Source organism: Leptonotus elevatus, chromosome 5, assembly GCF_054856555.1.
Source record: "Leptonotus elevatus isolate MCC_2025b chromosome 5, RoL_Lele_1.0, whole genome shotgun sequence".
Taxonomy (NCBI): Eukaryota; Metazoa; Chordata; class Actinopteri; order Syngnathiformes; family Syngnathidae; genus Leptonotus; species Leptonotus elevatus.
The window spans coordinates 18,211,478-18,227,927 of NC_141243.1; the positions used below are offsets into that span (position 1 = coordinate 18,211,478).

Sequence of the window (16,450 nt, forward strand, 5' to 3'; positions counted from 1 at the left end):
CAAAATGTTGCTTTGCAGGGTTACACGAGCTAAAACAGACAGGACAGGACAGGACAGGACAGGACAGGACAGGACACCCCCTTTAGCTCGCCCATCAGTCCCCACGTTGACTATGTTTACAATTTACATGCAGTCAATATTCAGGTTAATGTCAAAATTCAGATTTTCTGAAACATTCGGGATAACCCAATTACATGTGTAGGTGGACATATTGTGACACACAGAGAACATCACTCTTTTTTTCCGCTTTTGACTTTCTACGGTCAATAAAACACGTATTCATGTCACTCACCACACAAATGAAGTAGTTGGTTTCTTCCTTGCTCCAAAAGTGTGGTTCTGTGGTTTTGTTATTTTTGTTTTGTATACCTCTGCTTGCGTATTTCTGGTGGGTTGTGCGCCAGACGCACATATGTATATACACGCATATATGTGCATCATGACCGAGTAGTCATCAATACCGATACCAAGTACCACCACTAGTTATTTTGATACAGAAAATTTGACCCATCAAAAAAAAAAAAAAGACAGATAATTTTATCGGAAGACCTACACTGCTCAGCATAAATGAGTACACCAACAGAATTGTAAAAACACTTTCAATTTTCTTTCAGAATCAAGACTTTGTATGGAATACTATACAACAAAATACTCCCACAAATGTGGACCATTGATTGCAAACAAAATGTGTAAATTAGTACACACAAAAAAGTTTTTTTTTTTTAACTAATTTTTTCAACAAATTTTTGAAGAACATTTTGCGCAAATAAGTAGACCCCGAGAAAAAGACTGACAACTTGTTAATTCCAGGCCTATAGCAGATGTTGCTATCCATAAAAGTCATGGAGGTCATAAAAAATACTAGGTGTAGTCGTTTTTGTTGTGGGATGCATTCATTTTTTGCATTAGGTAATTTGATTAAATTTAAGATTTTGTAATCTATACATTCTATTATCAACCTTACTTTCATGTTGTGAGTTAAGTGCATATTCTACAGAAAACATTTTGTCAAAATTTTGAAAATTGTTGTGTTGATTGAGATATTGAATTAAAGTTTTCGAAGGCGGTGTACTCATGTAAGGTGAACACTATATATTCCAATATAGTATTTTTTCATAAAATTGCATGAAATTAATGATACCTTTTGATTCATCTAATTTACAATTTTTAGTTATATCATTATCGACCACTGTCACAAGTACCGATACCTTAGAATAAGGCTGGTATCTGTATTTGCCCATCCCTAATATATACACACTGTGGCACTTTCACCATAGAGACTGAAAATAACATGAAAATGCCACAGAGAAACCGATGTCTTCAAGTTAGGCTCGTTTAGCGAATGGCAATGTAAGATGGCCGCCAAACATGCAAGTAGTTCCTGTCGTGAAAAGACCAATATTTCTTTCAAATTGGACGTGTGCAGAACACAAACCAAAGATCTGTTCAAATAAGGTAACCCAATTGCCTTTATATGACCAAATTAGAAAAGGGGTAACCCAGGGATCTTGTTCTGTTTTGTTTTTTTAAACCCAAATAAAGCATAATCGGGTTTATGGGCATATGTACATGGCCTTTCAAAACCGTAATACAGTATTGGCAATATTCGGGTATTGAAGGGTTATTGACCGCATGTAAACATTCATTGATGTACACTGTCTGATGCAAAGATCACCTGGTAAGGGTTTGGTCTCAAAGCACCAGACCACAATAGCTGTGTCTTCACCATGCAGCTTGGATGGATAGAAATCTGCCCACCTCCTAATTTACATGATGCAACAATCAGCACCCTGCTTGTCTCCTCTGTGCTGTGCGTGTCTGCAGTGGCTCCATTTGCAGAGCATGGGCCCGTATGGGGGTTGTTCACAGAGATATGTTATACTCGTCAGACAGGACGAGTAAAGAGTCAGCATGTTGTTTTATTGCGAATGCACCCCAGGGATTCCCAACTTCAGGCAGACGGGGCTTGTATCTCTTCTCTGTCAGTTAGTTTTCTTCCCCTCTTCCTGGCATCCCCCACACCACCACCCACATTTCCTTTCTTCCCGGCCGCATAGACAAGCCATACTGCATTTGAGTCACCGCAGCAGATCTCAACTCCCTTGTCATCCTCCTCTCGGCCCATTGAGTCGGAGGGATCTGTCTTCTATCTTGTCTGTGTACTGAGTCGGTCTGCCTGTCTGCAGCCAGCGTGACCACACATGAATGCAAGCCATGCGGGACCAGATGTTCCACCTCAGTTTAGCTAGCAAGTCAAGGTTACTACACACAGCCCCCCTGCAGACTGCCAAGCTGAGCTTTAAAAAGGCATCACTAAAAACTCCAGGAGTAATGAATGGCAGGCATAGATCAGACGTATAGCATGGTGAGAACCTTTGTCTTTCAGTACACATGACAGTGTTGCCATAGTGATGTAAAAACCTTCCACTTACCCTGCTGTGACAGGGGGGATGGGGTGGCCATTTCTGCTCCACGTGACAAGTGGTGACGGACTCCCTTGGGCCTCACAAGGTAGAACTACCTCTGTTCCCACCTCTGCAGCCATTTTGATGATGTCGTCATGGTCACTCACACCCACTATTCTCGGCATTGCTGGGGAAAATGGAAGCAACTGTGAGTGTGAGCTCTCAGGAAAACTGCTGCATTGGGGTGACTGCGGTCTTACTGTTAACACTGAGCTGGATTTCTCGACTAGCGTAACCCACAGGACTAGTGGCAGTACAGACGTAGATTCCTGAATTGTCAGTGGTGGGGTGAGGGATGTGGAGGTATCCATTGGGGTCAGCCTGAAGCGAGGAGCTGTCCCGAGGTAGAGGTTGCCTTCCCTAAACAAATAGCAAGTATGAAAACCACAATAGTTCTTAATAAAAGTGCGAGGCTCCCATCTAACCTGCTCTCTATCTTCAGTATGAACATACATACATAGAATGCCGGCAACTGAATTTCTACTTGCTTTGAACACTAAACAGCTTTTACAAAGTCACCCTTATCTGTCGAGGAGAATACGGCAATCAAGAATTTGACTGTGCAGCATGCAGGCTGATAAAACTGTTTAGGAAGAAGCAAGTAAAAAAGATATCTGGCTCAAAGCCCTGATGAGACATTTGTAAGCCTTTGTACAACATTTATGTTTTAGAGACTTGAAAGCTGTACAAAATGATAACAGTGCAAAAAGCATAGAGCCTGAACATGTTGCAGTCATGGGTGCAATAAGAACCATAAAAGTCATGTACAAATACAACATAAACATCTTGATTGGGATTTTACACAAGACTTGTGAGTGCTGTTAAAAGGGGAGTATTTGACTGTTGTAACAAACAACTGTTAGATCAGTGGTTCTTAACCATGTTGGAGGTACTGAACCCCATCAGTTTCCTATGCACATTCACTGAAGCCTACTTATTGAAAAATCGAACCCGGCTTTGTTCACCTAAAATTCAGAAAGTGTTGTGTTCTTGTATTCCCCATCTCTTTGCAACTAAGTTTTGCTAGATAGCTAGTTGTGTTGGACTATAAATGTTCAACTTGGCATTGCAAATCATGCAGTTAAGATGGCTGACTATTCACTCAACTCAATTCAACTCAAATCTGTATTCATTGAGCACTTTGAAACAACCACCGCTGTTTTCCTAAAATGGAACCCAGTGCTAAGCAATGTAGCGTGATCCCCTGCAGCTAATGATGGCCAAGCGAGGCATATCATCACAAATTATTTCAGTTGGGTGTGTGTCTTCACCTCTGCCAAACCCTTGGGATTCGATCAAACCAAGGTTAAGAGCCACTTTCTTAGATTGCCTTTAATTCATGCATTTTAATTTATTGATTCATTCACTGCTAAATAATACTGTGTGAAATATCAGTATGGTGGAACAAGTGGCTCACATGTCTCATCACAACTCGGAGACTCAAAAAGGTCCAAGCTGAGTTTCAAAACTATAAACTTTGATTGTGAAGCCACATGCCCCACAATTCTGACAGCAATTAAATGATAGAATACAATTGATAATATTGAGTCAAATGTATTTAAAGAATGTCATATGAACAAGAACTTGGCAAAGAAATTAGGAAACCTAAGGCAATAAACCGCTATTTGATATGTTGGGAATATGTAACCCATTCGTTCCATCATTTTCTATATGGCTTATCCTGTTCAAGGTTAGCGGCTGGATCGACTCTAGCAGACTTAAGGCAAAAGGCAGACACCTGGACTGATCCCCAGTCAACTGTGGGGAGTTTCTGAATAGTGCATTGAATGGCAAACAGCAGCTTACTTCAAGGTTCATGCTGTGCAACATGGTCAGGCAATTAACAAAATATTGTCAGTGTTCTCACAGTGCAAGATTTGGGGAACTCTCTGAACTGGATTGCAAAATACTGACAAATACTACAAGTGACTCTTTGAGAAAATGTAGCTTACATTTCTGTCATGTTTAATTGAGCGCTTTGTTTAAATGTAAGTTGTAAGTCAGCAGTCAGTCAGCCAAGGAATAAATGCAGCCAGATAGAAAAAAAATCAAACTCCTACCTTGGACCAGACCACAACTGGCTTCGGAACGCCACTCGTCTCACATGACAATGTGATGGCTACACCCTCGTTGGCTATGTAGTGGTAGGGCCCAGCGTTGATCTCTGGAGGCACTGTGAATAAAGTAGGCCACAAAGCACAGCTGACGATTTGCTTGGCACCTCACAAATCTCACTGGCCTTAGAAGGCCAACTGTATTGGTACTTCAGGCATTTATTCATTACAAACTGATGAACTATAATCTGGCTTGTCTGTCATTATCCTCTTATTAGCAAAATGAATCCACTGCTCAGAGCATGCAGCAAATTAAAGCCTCTCCCAACGCCGACAGCAGGTGTCCAGGCCCCTGAATTAAAGTTGTTTTCTATAACAACTTTTCTTCACATCTATTTGGAGTCTAAAACAGAAGACTACTTACCATGAACCTCCAAGCTCACTGTGATGTTCATAGAGCCTGCTACATTCACTGCAGTGCAAACATATTCCCCAGCATCTTCTGGGACCGCTCTTTCAATATACAAACTTCCATCACTCCTCACAAACATTCTCCCATTTAATTGAACCTTTGCGGAGTAACAAAAACAAATGTCACACAATAAAGACTGTATGTTACTGTAATAAATTGTTTGCAGACAGAGGTGGCAAATCCAGGTCCAGAAACCACAGTTTGGCTTTATCATTTATGCTAGCTAGCTAGCTCCCTAGCAGCTAAACGAGCACCATGGGAGATAGCTCTAGCTCAGAGGTGGGCAATCTCGGTCCTCGAGGGCCGGAGTCCTGCAGGTTTTGGAGGTTTCTCGCTTCCAACACAAGCTGATTCCAATCAACAGGATCGTTATCAGGCTTATGCAGAGCTTCCTGATGAGCTGATCATATATCAGCTGTGTTGGAGAAGGGCAACATGCAAAACCTGCAGGACTGCGGCCCTCGATGCCCACCTCTGCATGATAGCTAGCACCTGGGGTTAAAGCCAAACGGTGGCAGGGTTTTTACTTTATGGACCTGGATTTGCCACCTCTGTTTGCAATTGCATACTACATCTTACCTTTTTCCCATTCAGTGACCAGTGTCTTTCCGGGAGAGGAATTCCATCCAGAAGCATGCATGGGATACTCAGGGACTGTCCGATGCCAGTGGTAATAATGGGGGCACCTTGAGCTAAGAGAGGAGGCTCTGCAATTGTAATTGTTGAATGAACATATTAATCAAGTTGTAGCCGGTCCAAGTGTTTGCACTTTGTCGAATCACACACTAGACAAGCCTACCCAGTCCAGTGACGCTAACTCTGGCCTCAGCTTTGATGGTTCCAAACTGGTTGTTGGCCTCGCAGGTGTACAGCCCTTCATCATCCAGCCAGACACCTGAAGTAAATTTGAACATGAATGATGCTTCAAATACAACAACACAGCACCCTCTGCACCGCTGAGATAAGCAGCAACTCTACAAATTATATAAGGGAAAAAGAAGCAGCACTTCAATAACAAGTGATCCAATTGGTTTGACTGCGCTGTAATTAGGAGTTAAAAATGGAGACGAACAGGATTAATGAGTTTGGCTGTGCTGTCATCTTGCTGACACACGTCCCGGTCTGTCATGCTAGCAGATGAACATGCTATTCAGCTCAAGTGTGACATGACCATGACAAGACATTCTGCACCTAGAGTAAGATATATGTGTATCCTTAAATAAATACAGGTTAATAAAAATAAAGTCATGACATGCCATTGTCAAGGACTATTTAATGTACTAATCAATGAGATTTTGTTTTGTTGATTTATAAATTGTCAATCCTTCACATGCCAGTGCAAGGGAATCCTGAAGTTATTTTACTGATGCTCTAACTCACTCTGAATCAGAAGGAATCCATTCTCCAGCTGCGTTTTTCTACTGTGATTTTCTGTCCTTGCGAGAATTTGTCTGCCATCTTGAGTGTACCAGGTCACGATTGGTTTCGGGACACCTCGAGCCACACAGGGAAGGGTGATGTTTTCCCCTACATTAGCCGCCATATCAACCGGCGTCTCCGAGAACAAAGGTCCCACTGTGGTGCGAAAAGTGATCAGAGATCCATTTTGCTTTGATTGACTTGACTTAGAAGGCAGTCTGGTCTTACCTCCAACCTCTAGACTGACTGTACCAGTGGAGGTCCCAGCGGGGCTGCTGGCCACACAGCTGTATTGACCAGCATCTACCTCCTGTACCCCTCGAATGTGCAGCGTCCCGCGGTGGACATCCTGCTCAACAAAGGGGGCGGAGCCCACCTCAAGTTTCCCTGGAAATACAGAATAAAATTGAGCTCCAATTCTTTCTTTGTATTTTGATGTATCAAACCAGGTTATGCTGCAAGGTACCTTTAAACCAATGTACAAGAGGAAGGGGGGTTCCACTGGCCCTACACTCTAGAGTAGCATCACCCCCAACAGCGACGAGTAGGACCTGCTGCACCACTGTTATGATAGGCACCTCTGACATAAAACAGCAAGATTCAGATGTAGTTAAGGTTTATTTCAAAGGCTTCTAAGATTCTACAAAGGTTTTTGTTTACATTCATGAGCCAAAAGTGGAAACCAAAAACGTACTTTAATGATGTAATACTGTGGCTCTCGAACAAACAAAAATAGCTCTCCAAACACCACCATCATGACCAATATTAAAATAGTGTAGTATAGTAGGCTTAATTGTTCATTCAAAAACACGGCAAAGGTTTAATTCATAATTAATATTATTAATTACTCTAAAGAATGCAAAACACAGTGGTTATAAAACTTTTTCTAAGAATATGAAAGGAACCAGGACGAGCAGTGAGCGATCAACAAATTATTTATATAAATACGTAGTTAATAAATAGTTTCCTGTAGTTAAAGAACACTGCTTTAAATTAATCTCTTATTGGCTGCCAACATTTCTGAATTTCTTTCTTCTTCTTTTTTTAAAGCACCAATGCTGTTATTGGTTAAAAGGCAGAAATTTCTACACTGTCGTAACATGACGAATACCAAGTCCAAGCTCACAGTAATTAATATCATTGTCAACAGAACCACATTAGTTGAGGGGGCTTAATACTGTATATTTATAATTTACAGTGTTCTCATTGCCTTGTCAGATCAATATTGTTAAAAAGGATTTTTAGAAACAATATTGACAATTGGTCAATGTTATGGTTTCCTGGTGACATAAAACTGAAATTTAACGGTAAATTTGAGTTTTAAAAAAAAGAAAGAAAAGTAATTATCATTTGATGTGAGAAAGAATGTGGCCATAGTCACTACAAAGCTTTACTTAAAGCTTATTTGTTTTAAATCCTTTGAATCTGAATCAGGAATTTATTCTTAGTAACGGAAAGAAGACAGAAGATACTTAGATACCTGCATAAGTAAGTAAGGCAGACTGTAAGGCAGTCCCAGCCACATTGCTTGCCAGGCATGTGTAGTTTCCAGCATCCTCTGGGAAAGCCCCCGTTATGGTCAAAACTCCTTTCTGGTGTAGCTTCAACCTACGTCAGGTAATTGGCAGAATTCACAATGTTGTCTAACACTGATTACATGTGCAGATGTACAGCAAAACAAACATTTGTGGAGAACATTTTTCTTTCTCTTGTGTCAAGTAATCTATTTTTGCCTCAAAACAGTATTTGGCAAAACAATCTTTATACCAGAACAATGATTCAAACAGGATGTGGCAATCTCTCTTGTAGCTAGAGTGGAATGTAATGAGTCCTTTGTGCCGGAGGTGTTGAGTGGGTTGAGAGTCCTCTTACCTTGGCCGATTAGCAAGGAGCGTGTTTCCATGGCTCCAGGAGAGCAGAGGAGGGGGAGAGCCGGATGCGGAGCAGACAAGGCGGATTTCATCCCCTCGGGAAAAGACCTGGCTCTGGGGGTGAAGTGCCACAGAAGGTGCCTCTGCAGTCCAAATGAGTCGAAGAAGGCTGATAGTTACTTGTGGCCTTAGTTGTTAGTACTGTGTCATTTAATATTTAACAAATTAAACAGTAAAGTCAGAAGCCATGCCACAATCGAAACCACAATTTTTTAACGTGTATCATGAGAAACATTTTCTGACAAGGTTATGTGGCTAAATCCGAATGTAGGATGGCTCAACCAGTAATGGAAACCAGATGACTGCGTCCCAACAGGAACCAGGAGGCCCAGTATGTTAAGTATTTAAACAGATGCCCATTGGAGTGTGATCGGAGCGTACCTGGGACGAAGAGCCAGACAGTGATTCTGGTGTCTCCATGGGCGTTTGAGGCCACGCAGTGGTAATCGCCAGCATCCTGAATTTGCACACCGCTAATCTGCAGCGACGAGTTGGCCAGCAGCCTCACCCTGCCTGAACGAGCTCGGATGGCGCGACCTGCTCGATGCCACGTCAAGTTGTAACGCATGGAGCCCTCGACCTTGCAGGACAGCACAGCCACACTTCCCACTAAGGAAGTCACATTGACTGCTGGCTTGAGTACAGGAGGAGGCTCTGTTTTAGAAGATACAGAACAAAATAATAGCTTGGAACAAGACATTTAAAAAATAAAAACTTGAAACAAGTGCAACGTGAAAGAATATTGTATGGGAACTTGACTTCAGCATGCTTGGGGAAAGTCTAAGCAGGGCACAATATAATTGGCTGTGTATAGAGTTAAAGGTAATTGCCTTAAATTTCTCGATTAACTAGAGGGGAAGGGAAGGGTGAGTTACACACTGAGGAGGAGCCTCCTCTTAACATGCATTGTCCTAAGAAAGAAAGAAAGAAGAAAAGAAAGAAATAAATAAATAAAGCAATGGTGCCAAGGGTACTAGTTTAGTCCAACAGGATAACGTGAGTAGCCCACGGGTCTGTTCCAAAAATTATAACAGAAGAATGTTAACATTTATTTATTTATTTATGTATGTATTTATTTATTTATTTACTTATTTAAACCCAACATGGTACGGAAAATGAATGAATGAACAAATAAAAAGGCAGTCATATTCATTATTTGATTAATATTTTTTTATATTACTGTATATATTTATTTTCACGGCAACATATATTTTTGATTGAGTTAAAAAGAATAATTGAAATAATTTTCATTTAAGAATCAGTTGTGGTATGTTCTACTTTTGGAGAATCATCACACGCATGAGGTTTGGGTACTCATGCTATGACAATAAGGTTTGGGCGTACGCAAGCAAAAAAAAGTGTGTGTGGAGGGGGGGGGGGGTTGGATGGGGCTTGAGAAGCACTGCAGTAAAAACTACAAGACACAGGATTCAATTATTTGAATCCTGCCAGAAAACAGATCCATACAGTATCACCCTTTTATTGCATAGGGTACCTGACGTCCTTGTTTCAAAAAGTTGGCATGTTTAACACATGTTTGGGATATTTAAAAAAACATCAAATTGGAATTAATTAATTAATCATCTCTAAATGTACAATTGTTGAAGTATTATTGTCTGGCATCCATTTAGTCATTGAGCAGGCTACATGCAAATCATAATAAACATCACCGATGTTTGTCTTGTCTTCATACAGACATTTGTTAACTTACAGCAAGTAGCCACAAGGGTTACCACCCTCAGGATCAGTTTAAACCCAAATCAAGTCAATCTCCCGTAGTGCTTTCATGTAAACGTTGTGCAGTACCTCGAACAGTCAGCTGGGTTAAAGCGTGTCCTTGTCCTGCCCCACTCTGCGCTATGCACTCATAGAAGCCCTCATCCTTTGCTGAAGCATGGTCAATCTCCCATGATGCAGTGGCAGATTTCCTGATACAAGACAAGTTTGGTTCAGTGACTGAGCACAACAGTAGCAACCAGATCTTATTTCACGTCACAATCAGTTAGAATCTCACACTGGAATTTTCACCACAAGTAAATCTCAGGTAATTCAAACCAGAGCATTGAGCTCGATACACATGGATACATTATTAATTAATCAAGACAAGCGAATATACACTCTGATCTTGCTCTCTGAGACATGAGCTAATCATGCTAACGAATTCCAAGCCTACTCACTGCCAATAATATGTGTGGTGGATATAATTATCTTATTAGAAGAACAGAAAGTTCTAAAGTGATAATTTAACAAATTCTCAGAAGTTATAAAAGGAAAGTTACTGGAAGAACTTCTCCCCCCCCAGTGTCCTTCCACTTCTGGTAAATCTTAGCCTGTAGGGTAGGTCGCTTTCCACCGAACAGTGAATCAGAGCAGGCTGCATGTAGATTCCCTTCACCACATCAGGCATGTTCACAGCTGGGGGAGCTACACAAGGGAGGAATCAAAGGTTAAAGGCCACAAGGAAGACTGATGAGGAGTGGGAACCTTTGCAGCATAGCAAAGGAGACAAGTGTGAAGGGAGGAATACAAGTCATACCTGGAACGATGTTGGTATACGAGACACTCGACAGTCGCTGGAAGCGATAGCCCTCCTCGTCTCTACCCATTGCCTTGATAAAGAAACTTTGAGAAGGGGTGCGCATCTCTGGGACACTCCACAGCCCTTGTTGGCCAAGGTCAGAGGGCAAAGGCACCTGGATGGTGCGCAGGGAACGTCCTGAGCCAGATATCAGCTCTACATGACTCAGTCGACCTGGAGGTTTCAGGCCTGTGCATTTTAGCAAAATATATGCTGGCAGTCCTGGAAAGTATACAAATCCATCCAACATTCATTTCCCTGTGTGGTCTTTGGCAGATGAATAGTTTACAGAAACACTAGCAGAACCTTTTATTGGCCTCTCCCTAGTGTGGTTGAACTCGAGAACGGGTACACTTGAAAAGCCAGCCCGGAAGTCCAGATTGCTGACTCCTGTGACCCTCAGGGTATGACGACCAGCACAGCTCACCTTTAGGATGAAAGCAAAACTATGAGCTAGTACCTAGTGTTGTAGTCAAGACCACACTAAAGAAGACCAAGACATTATTGAGACTATAGAATATTGAGACCAATACTGTTTATATCAAAGAAAAATCACAACAAAAAAGGGTCTTCATCATAAATCATGAGTGCGCCCTGTCCAAGAGACGAGACAAAATTAAGCAAAAATGCCTTCAATTCCGAGACAAGACCGAGACCCTTAACTCATTTACTCCTAGCCATTTTCACTGAAGCAACCCCCTTCGCTCCCGGCTGTTTTACTGGATTTTAATTGAAGGCCCACAGAATATTGTGTTTGATTGCTATAAAAACATAAAAACAACCTACCAAAAGAAAGATTAGAGTCTATTCTTTCATCACGACATAAAAGTATATTTCTATCTGTTTCGGTTTTGCAGCAATTAGCATTAGAATATAGCTAGGTTTCATCATTCTTCATAAATCTGTTTAAAACAGTGGGGAAAAGAGCTTTTTGCAATATGGCCCTGATTGATCTCTTATACTCTGCTGCTAACTGTTGGCCGTTTTTGTAATAACTACCATTGCTTTAAGCGACCTCTTCAGGTCAAAGCTGCATCAAAGCCTTCTTTATGTGCTAGCATAAATAAAATAAAAACATAAAAAACCTATGAATACGTTTTTGGGACCATGACAATATTTAAAATAGAACGACATTTTTAAAAGTTTTTTGGGAGCATGAGTTAAAAAGTGATCTCGAGACCAAGACCAATCTCGAGAACGTCAACACTGGTAGTACCTTCAAGTTCCATGTTCCAGGCCTGGGAAACTTCAGGTTAACAACACGAGCAGAGTTGGGAATGTTCAGAAGCTCTTTAAGACCCTGCTCAACACCGACGACATGACCTGGAGAGAGTCGAGAATCCAAACTTAGCTGTTTGATATTTGGCAACACTCTGTTGTACTGTTATGTTGTATACCAAGGGGATCTCTGAGCTCAATTTGTGGAGCAGGTCCACTGAGTGACACAGTGACCTCACGGAGGCTGGGGTCAAAGGGCACTTCCCACAGGTTCTCCTGGGCACTGTCATGATTTGAGGACAGTAAATGGACTTTCATGGCCTGAACAGTCTCCTCGACCCACTTCAATACCTAGCAAGCAGAGAAAAACACAGTAAGAATATGACATTTTATGCTGGGGTCTGTCAAACTTTATCTGTGAAGTTTCTCCTCTAAAAAGGATAAAGACAGGAAGGATGCGATCGTGACCTTTCCGTGATAGTCTGCTCCATGCCCAAGCAGCGGTCTGCTCTCTATCTTTGGACTTTTCTTCTTCATTATCGCAACTGTATTCCTTAGATGTTTGATTTTTGAAAGAGCTCAGCTGACAAAACTGATTACCTCAAATGTTCATCACTTTCAAGTCTGTATGCCCAAGAGTGTCTCCCGCATAACAGCTGTCATCAATCATGACGTTCGTACATCAGCATAGAAAGTAGTGGTGTAAGCGTTTCACAAAACCAACCCTATTTGCTTAATCAGTTATAGAAAGGCATTTCCCATTTGTCTGCTGAACGAGTTATTTCTAATTTGTTCCAAATAGATTCGAAAAGGCCTAAAACAATCTGTGATGGCTCGATTACATTCAATTGCAAAAACAGTCATCACGGCAGCCTATAACCACCCCAGTCTGTAGCTCCCCAGACAAAAAACATTGTACACTATAGTATTACAGTTTAGACAGGTGCTTCACTACAGTTTTCTTTTGCTGTATAATAAATGAAAGCAGAAGCAGCAAAAACAAAAAGAAAAAAAGCACGACATTACGCAGTCTCATTGCGGTGGCCACAATGGACCCACTGTCCTCCCTCTTCCAAATGCTTAACCAGCGACTGCTGTGTAGTATTTGTTTTGACCTTGTATAGTGAGGCATTGTGGTTGTAAATGCATCTGTAAGGAAAGGAAAACCTGCAGCGAGCCTTTTGACAAGGAGCCAAACGCAACACATTTTTAGACATTTATAGAAAATCGAAAACAACCAAACCTTTGATAACATAATCATCAGGCCTACGCGATTATGTCTATGAGATCTACCTAGTCCTGACAGCAGCTGGTTCCTCTCCACGTTTTACAACTGGAAACAGCTGTAATGTCTGCCATATGTGCAGTCATCACCTGCAGAGCAGGAAACTGCTAAGAGGTGACCTACATCTGGCCCTGAATGGTGTCTATTGCCTCCACTAAAAGAGCGCAAGAGGAGTGTGCGTTAGATGAAAACAAGTGGAGGGAAGACACGGGAGCATCGACTGGCCACGCAACAGTGCTCATCTGAAGCATGCTGAGCAATGTGCAGCTACGCCCTGTTTCATCTCGTGGGAACGCAGAGGATCAAAAGTCCTTTGAAACATCATCCAAGGTGTCTCAGTTGAACAAGTTTGTAAAGACTTCATTTGCTATACATAGAAGCATGACGGATGGGCTAACTTAACGGTTGGGACTCTATTGACCAAGTGCATTACCTGACCCTACTTAAGCTATTCTGAGCTGCCAGCAGCACAATTCGAGGCGCAGGTGTTCAACTTCCACAGCTTGACTGCAGTTTGGCAAGGGTCTACAAACTACTATCATGAGCATTTGCAAGAAGCTGTCCCACCTCAAATCAAGATTATTAGAGCGAATCAGTCCCAGATGGACCCCCGAGACTACTAATTGAGCTGCAAAACACCTGCCAAGACCTTTTATGTGAGTCCACCTGTTTTTCAGTGAGGCGATCTCTGTCTTGCACACACAGAAAGATGACCTGAGGATAAATATTACCTTGGCTTATTCTTTTAGAGATGCTTGAATCCCTAATGCCAAAAAAATCACCTTCACCTTTATTGTGCTTTAAAACCACCATCTTCATTTCAAACTAATGCTCAAAGCTACCAATGAAGATCAACACTTTTGTCATTTTTAAGTGTCCCATATTATGATAATATCTGGACAGTATTGTAATGTGTTATGTAGCACTGCAAGTTAGTCAAATTGTAGTACCGTAAAGAATGCAACAATTTTAATGCTGGCAATGAGCTGTTGTGTGACGAGCCAACACAAGCCCCATCAGGCAGCTGTTGGATTGAGAAATACCATGACAGATCATATCCTGGGATTAGAGAGTAATTTCAATTTCTTTGCTGTACACACTCCTTCCATAGAGACCATAGACTGAGACCCCGTACAGAATAATTGATTTGGCAACACTATATTAAAATGCTGTTCAGGGTAGAGGTTAGATGTGCTACTATGATTCCAGTTAGAGGCTTAACCAATTTGCACTAATTGGCTAAACACACACGAGGTGTGATAAAGAGGTCTTCAAATCTCAAGTGTACAAATGTGTTTATGGAAACAAAGCATGGCAAGATGCTCGCTCCAGCAAAAGCCATGTGGAGTTGAGGTGTGATAGCTCAACTGAATTTAGTTTCCTATTCCCTACAAATAAAAAATAACAGTACGAACATCCAACTGACATAAAGGAACTCCTCCCACACAGGCATGTATGTTTTGTAACATGCATGCATAACTTGACAGAAAACAGACCTACACCCTAACCCCACCAACATCTACCTCACCCACCCACCCAAACACACACACAAACGTGTTTGAGTTCACGGGTTCAGTAGGCCACCAGAACACAGAGCTGTTGGCTCGGGTTCCGCACTCCCCAGCCCTGTGCTGTGTTGACACTCAGGCAGGATACGAGTGACTAAAACAATTTACAGGGACGATAAAGTTCTGCTTCTGCCCCTGACAAGATACATTGATGTTGACTGTCCAATCAGACATCCCTTTTATAAATGGACTCAAATGGAAGGCTTCTTTGTCATGTTCTCACCTCATTGACCTGCTGCTTGTCCAGGTGAAAGATCTGCCCTGAGGACGTGGCGGCAATCTCCTCGTAGACCTTGTAGCCGGGCTGTGAGCGGTCACCACAATCCCCAGTCAGCACAAATACCACCTGGCAACAAGACAAAAGAGATAAGAGTTACTTTTGTCCACGTTGGCATTTTGACAGCATTTTTTCATTTGCCTCTAGTCTATGGTGACGCGGTCACGCTGACGTATTTTGTCATGCGGACTTCAAAAGTCTACTAATGTACAGTGTAGGACATTGGAGTGCTGTGGCAATGTTAGGCTCAGGGCTAAAGCAAGCTAATGTTAGCATACTCATACATTTCAATCTGTGTATCTTCACACGTTATAAGTCAGTAATGCCGAATGTGCTTGACCTATCGGCCGCCCGCAGGGGTTTATGTCGACAATATGGTATTGATTTGAGTCATCCTGCACCCTGCTGGTACGATACAGTACCTGGTGGTATCAACTTTTGCCAATGCTAATAGCGAGTAGAGTCATGTCTAGTGAAAGAGGTACAATGCTGTGGAGAAGGGGGAGTTTGGAAGTCATTCAGTTTCTGGTTGCTGATTCATTCACCTCCGGCCACAGTGTTTGCCTTCTTCCTTGTTACTTGGCTGTGGCCTGTATAGTATCTGTGTCTCATCAACTTGCCAAAAGTACAAACACTCTTGTCACCATCTTTCTGTGTCAGTTTATCTTTCTCCTTGGGAAAAGTTGATGGCCATTTTTTTTTTGCATTTCTTAACACATTCTTGTTGACCTGATTCTTCTCTCGTGAGTTTGAATACCTTATTGTTTGTGCACACATCCATGATTTAGATACAATTCTCTGAACTTGTTTCCTGTACCCAGAAGCTCACACACTAAATCAATTATTTGTGCTTTGTTGACAATACAATGACATGAACTAAACTTTCGAGACACCGAACCCAACAGGTGATTTCCGAATCATGTAAGGTTGTTCATGTTTACCTGAGACTGACGGAGTTGCACCAGCTGTAGAACATCTCTTTTCAGGCGGTAGTCTTTTGCTCTAGCGTCGGTGAAGACATAAATGAAGGATCCAGGAAGAGAAACCTCCAAGGCTTTCTTAATGGCTCCAACACTCATCTCAGGGCAGTCACCCCCACCCTGTGTGAGTTACAACCACATTAATGTTTCCTCAAATATACCACTGGACGAGATGACTTTTTACAACTTGTTCTATGCAACAT

The 16,450-nt window shown here is 41.8% G+C and overlaps 1 protein-coding gene across 2 annotated transcripts in view; it reads right to left on the reverse strand.

Moving 5' to 3' along the window:
• Window positions 1-16,450, reverse strand: part of hmcn2 (hemicentin 2) — a 52,911-nt gene that overhangs the window by 33,849 nt on the left and 2,612 nt on the right. For both annotated transcript variants that reach the window (XM_086076067.1, XM_086076066.1), the window contains exons 3-22: window positions 16,209-16,367; window positions 15,214-15,336; window positions 12,317-12,488; window positions 12,136-12,242; window positions 11,226-11,346; window positions 10,878-11,141; window positions 10,621-10,765; window positions 10,148-10,269; window positions 8,723-8,995; window positions 8,283-8,424; window positions 7,891-8,018; window positions 6,877-6,990; window positions 6,639-6,797; window positions 6,372-6,566; window positions 5,791-5,886; window positions 5,571-5,698; window positions 4,944-5,088; window positions 4,526-4,638; window positions 2,666-2,825; window positions 2,433-2,592 (exon numbers count right to left, since the gene is read on the reverse strand). In XM_086076067.1, coding sequence (XP_085932193.1) covers window positions 2,433-2,592; window positions 2,666-2,825; window positions 4,526-4,638; window positions 4,944-5,088; window positions 5,571-5,698; window positions 5,791-5,886; window positions 6,372-6,566; window positions 6,639-6,797; window positions 6,877-6,990; window positions 7,891-8,018; window positions 8,283-8,424; window positions 8,723-8,995; window positions 10,148-10,269; window positions 10,621-10,765; window positions 10,878-11,141; window positions 11,226-11,346; window positions 12,136-12,242; window positions 12,317-12,488; window positions 15,214-15,336; window positions 16,209-16,367 — 3,026 coding nt within the window. The remainder of the gene's footprint in view (window positions 1-2,432; window positions 2,593-2,665; window positions 2,826-4,525; window positions 4,639-4,943; window positions 5,089-5,570; window positions 5,699-5,790; window positions 5,887-6,371; window positions 6,567-6,638; window positions 6,798-6,876; window positions 6,991-7,890; window positions 8,019-8,282; window positions 8,425-8,722; window positions 8,996-10,147; window positions 10,270-10,620; window positions 10,766-10,877; window positions 11,142-11,225; window positions 11,347-12,135; window positions 12,243-12,316; window positions 12,489-15,213; window positions 15,337-16,208; window positions 16,368-16,450) is intronic.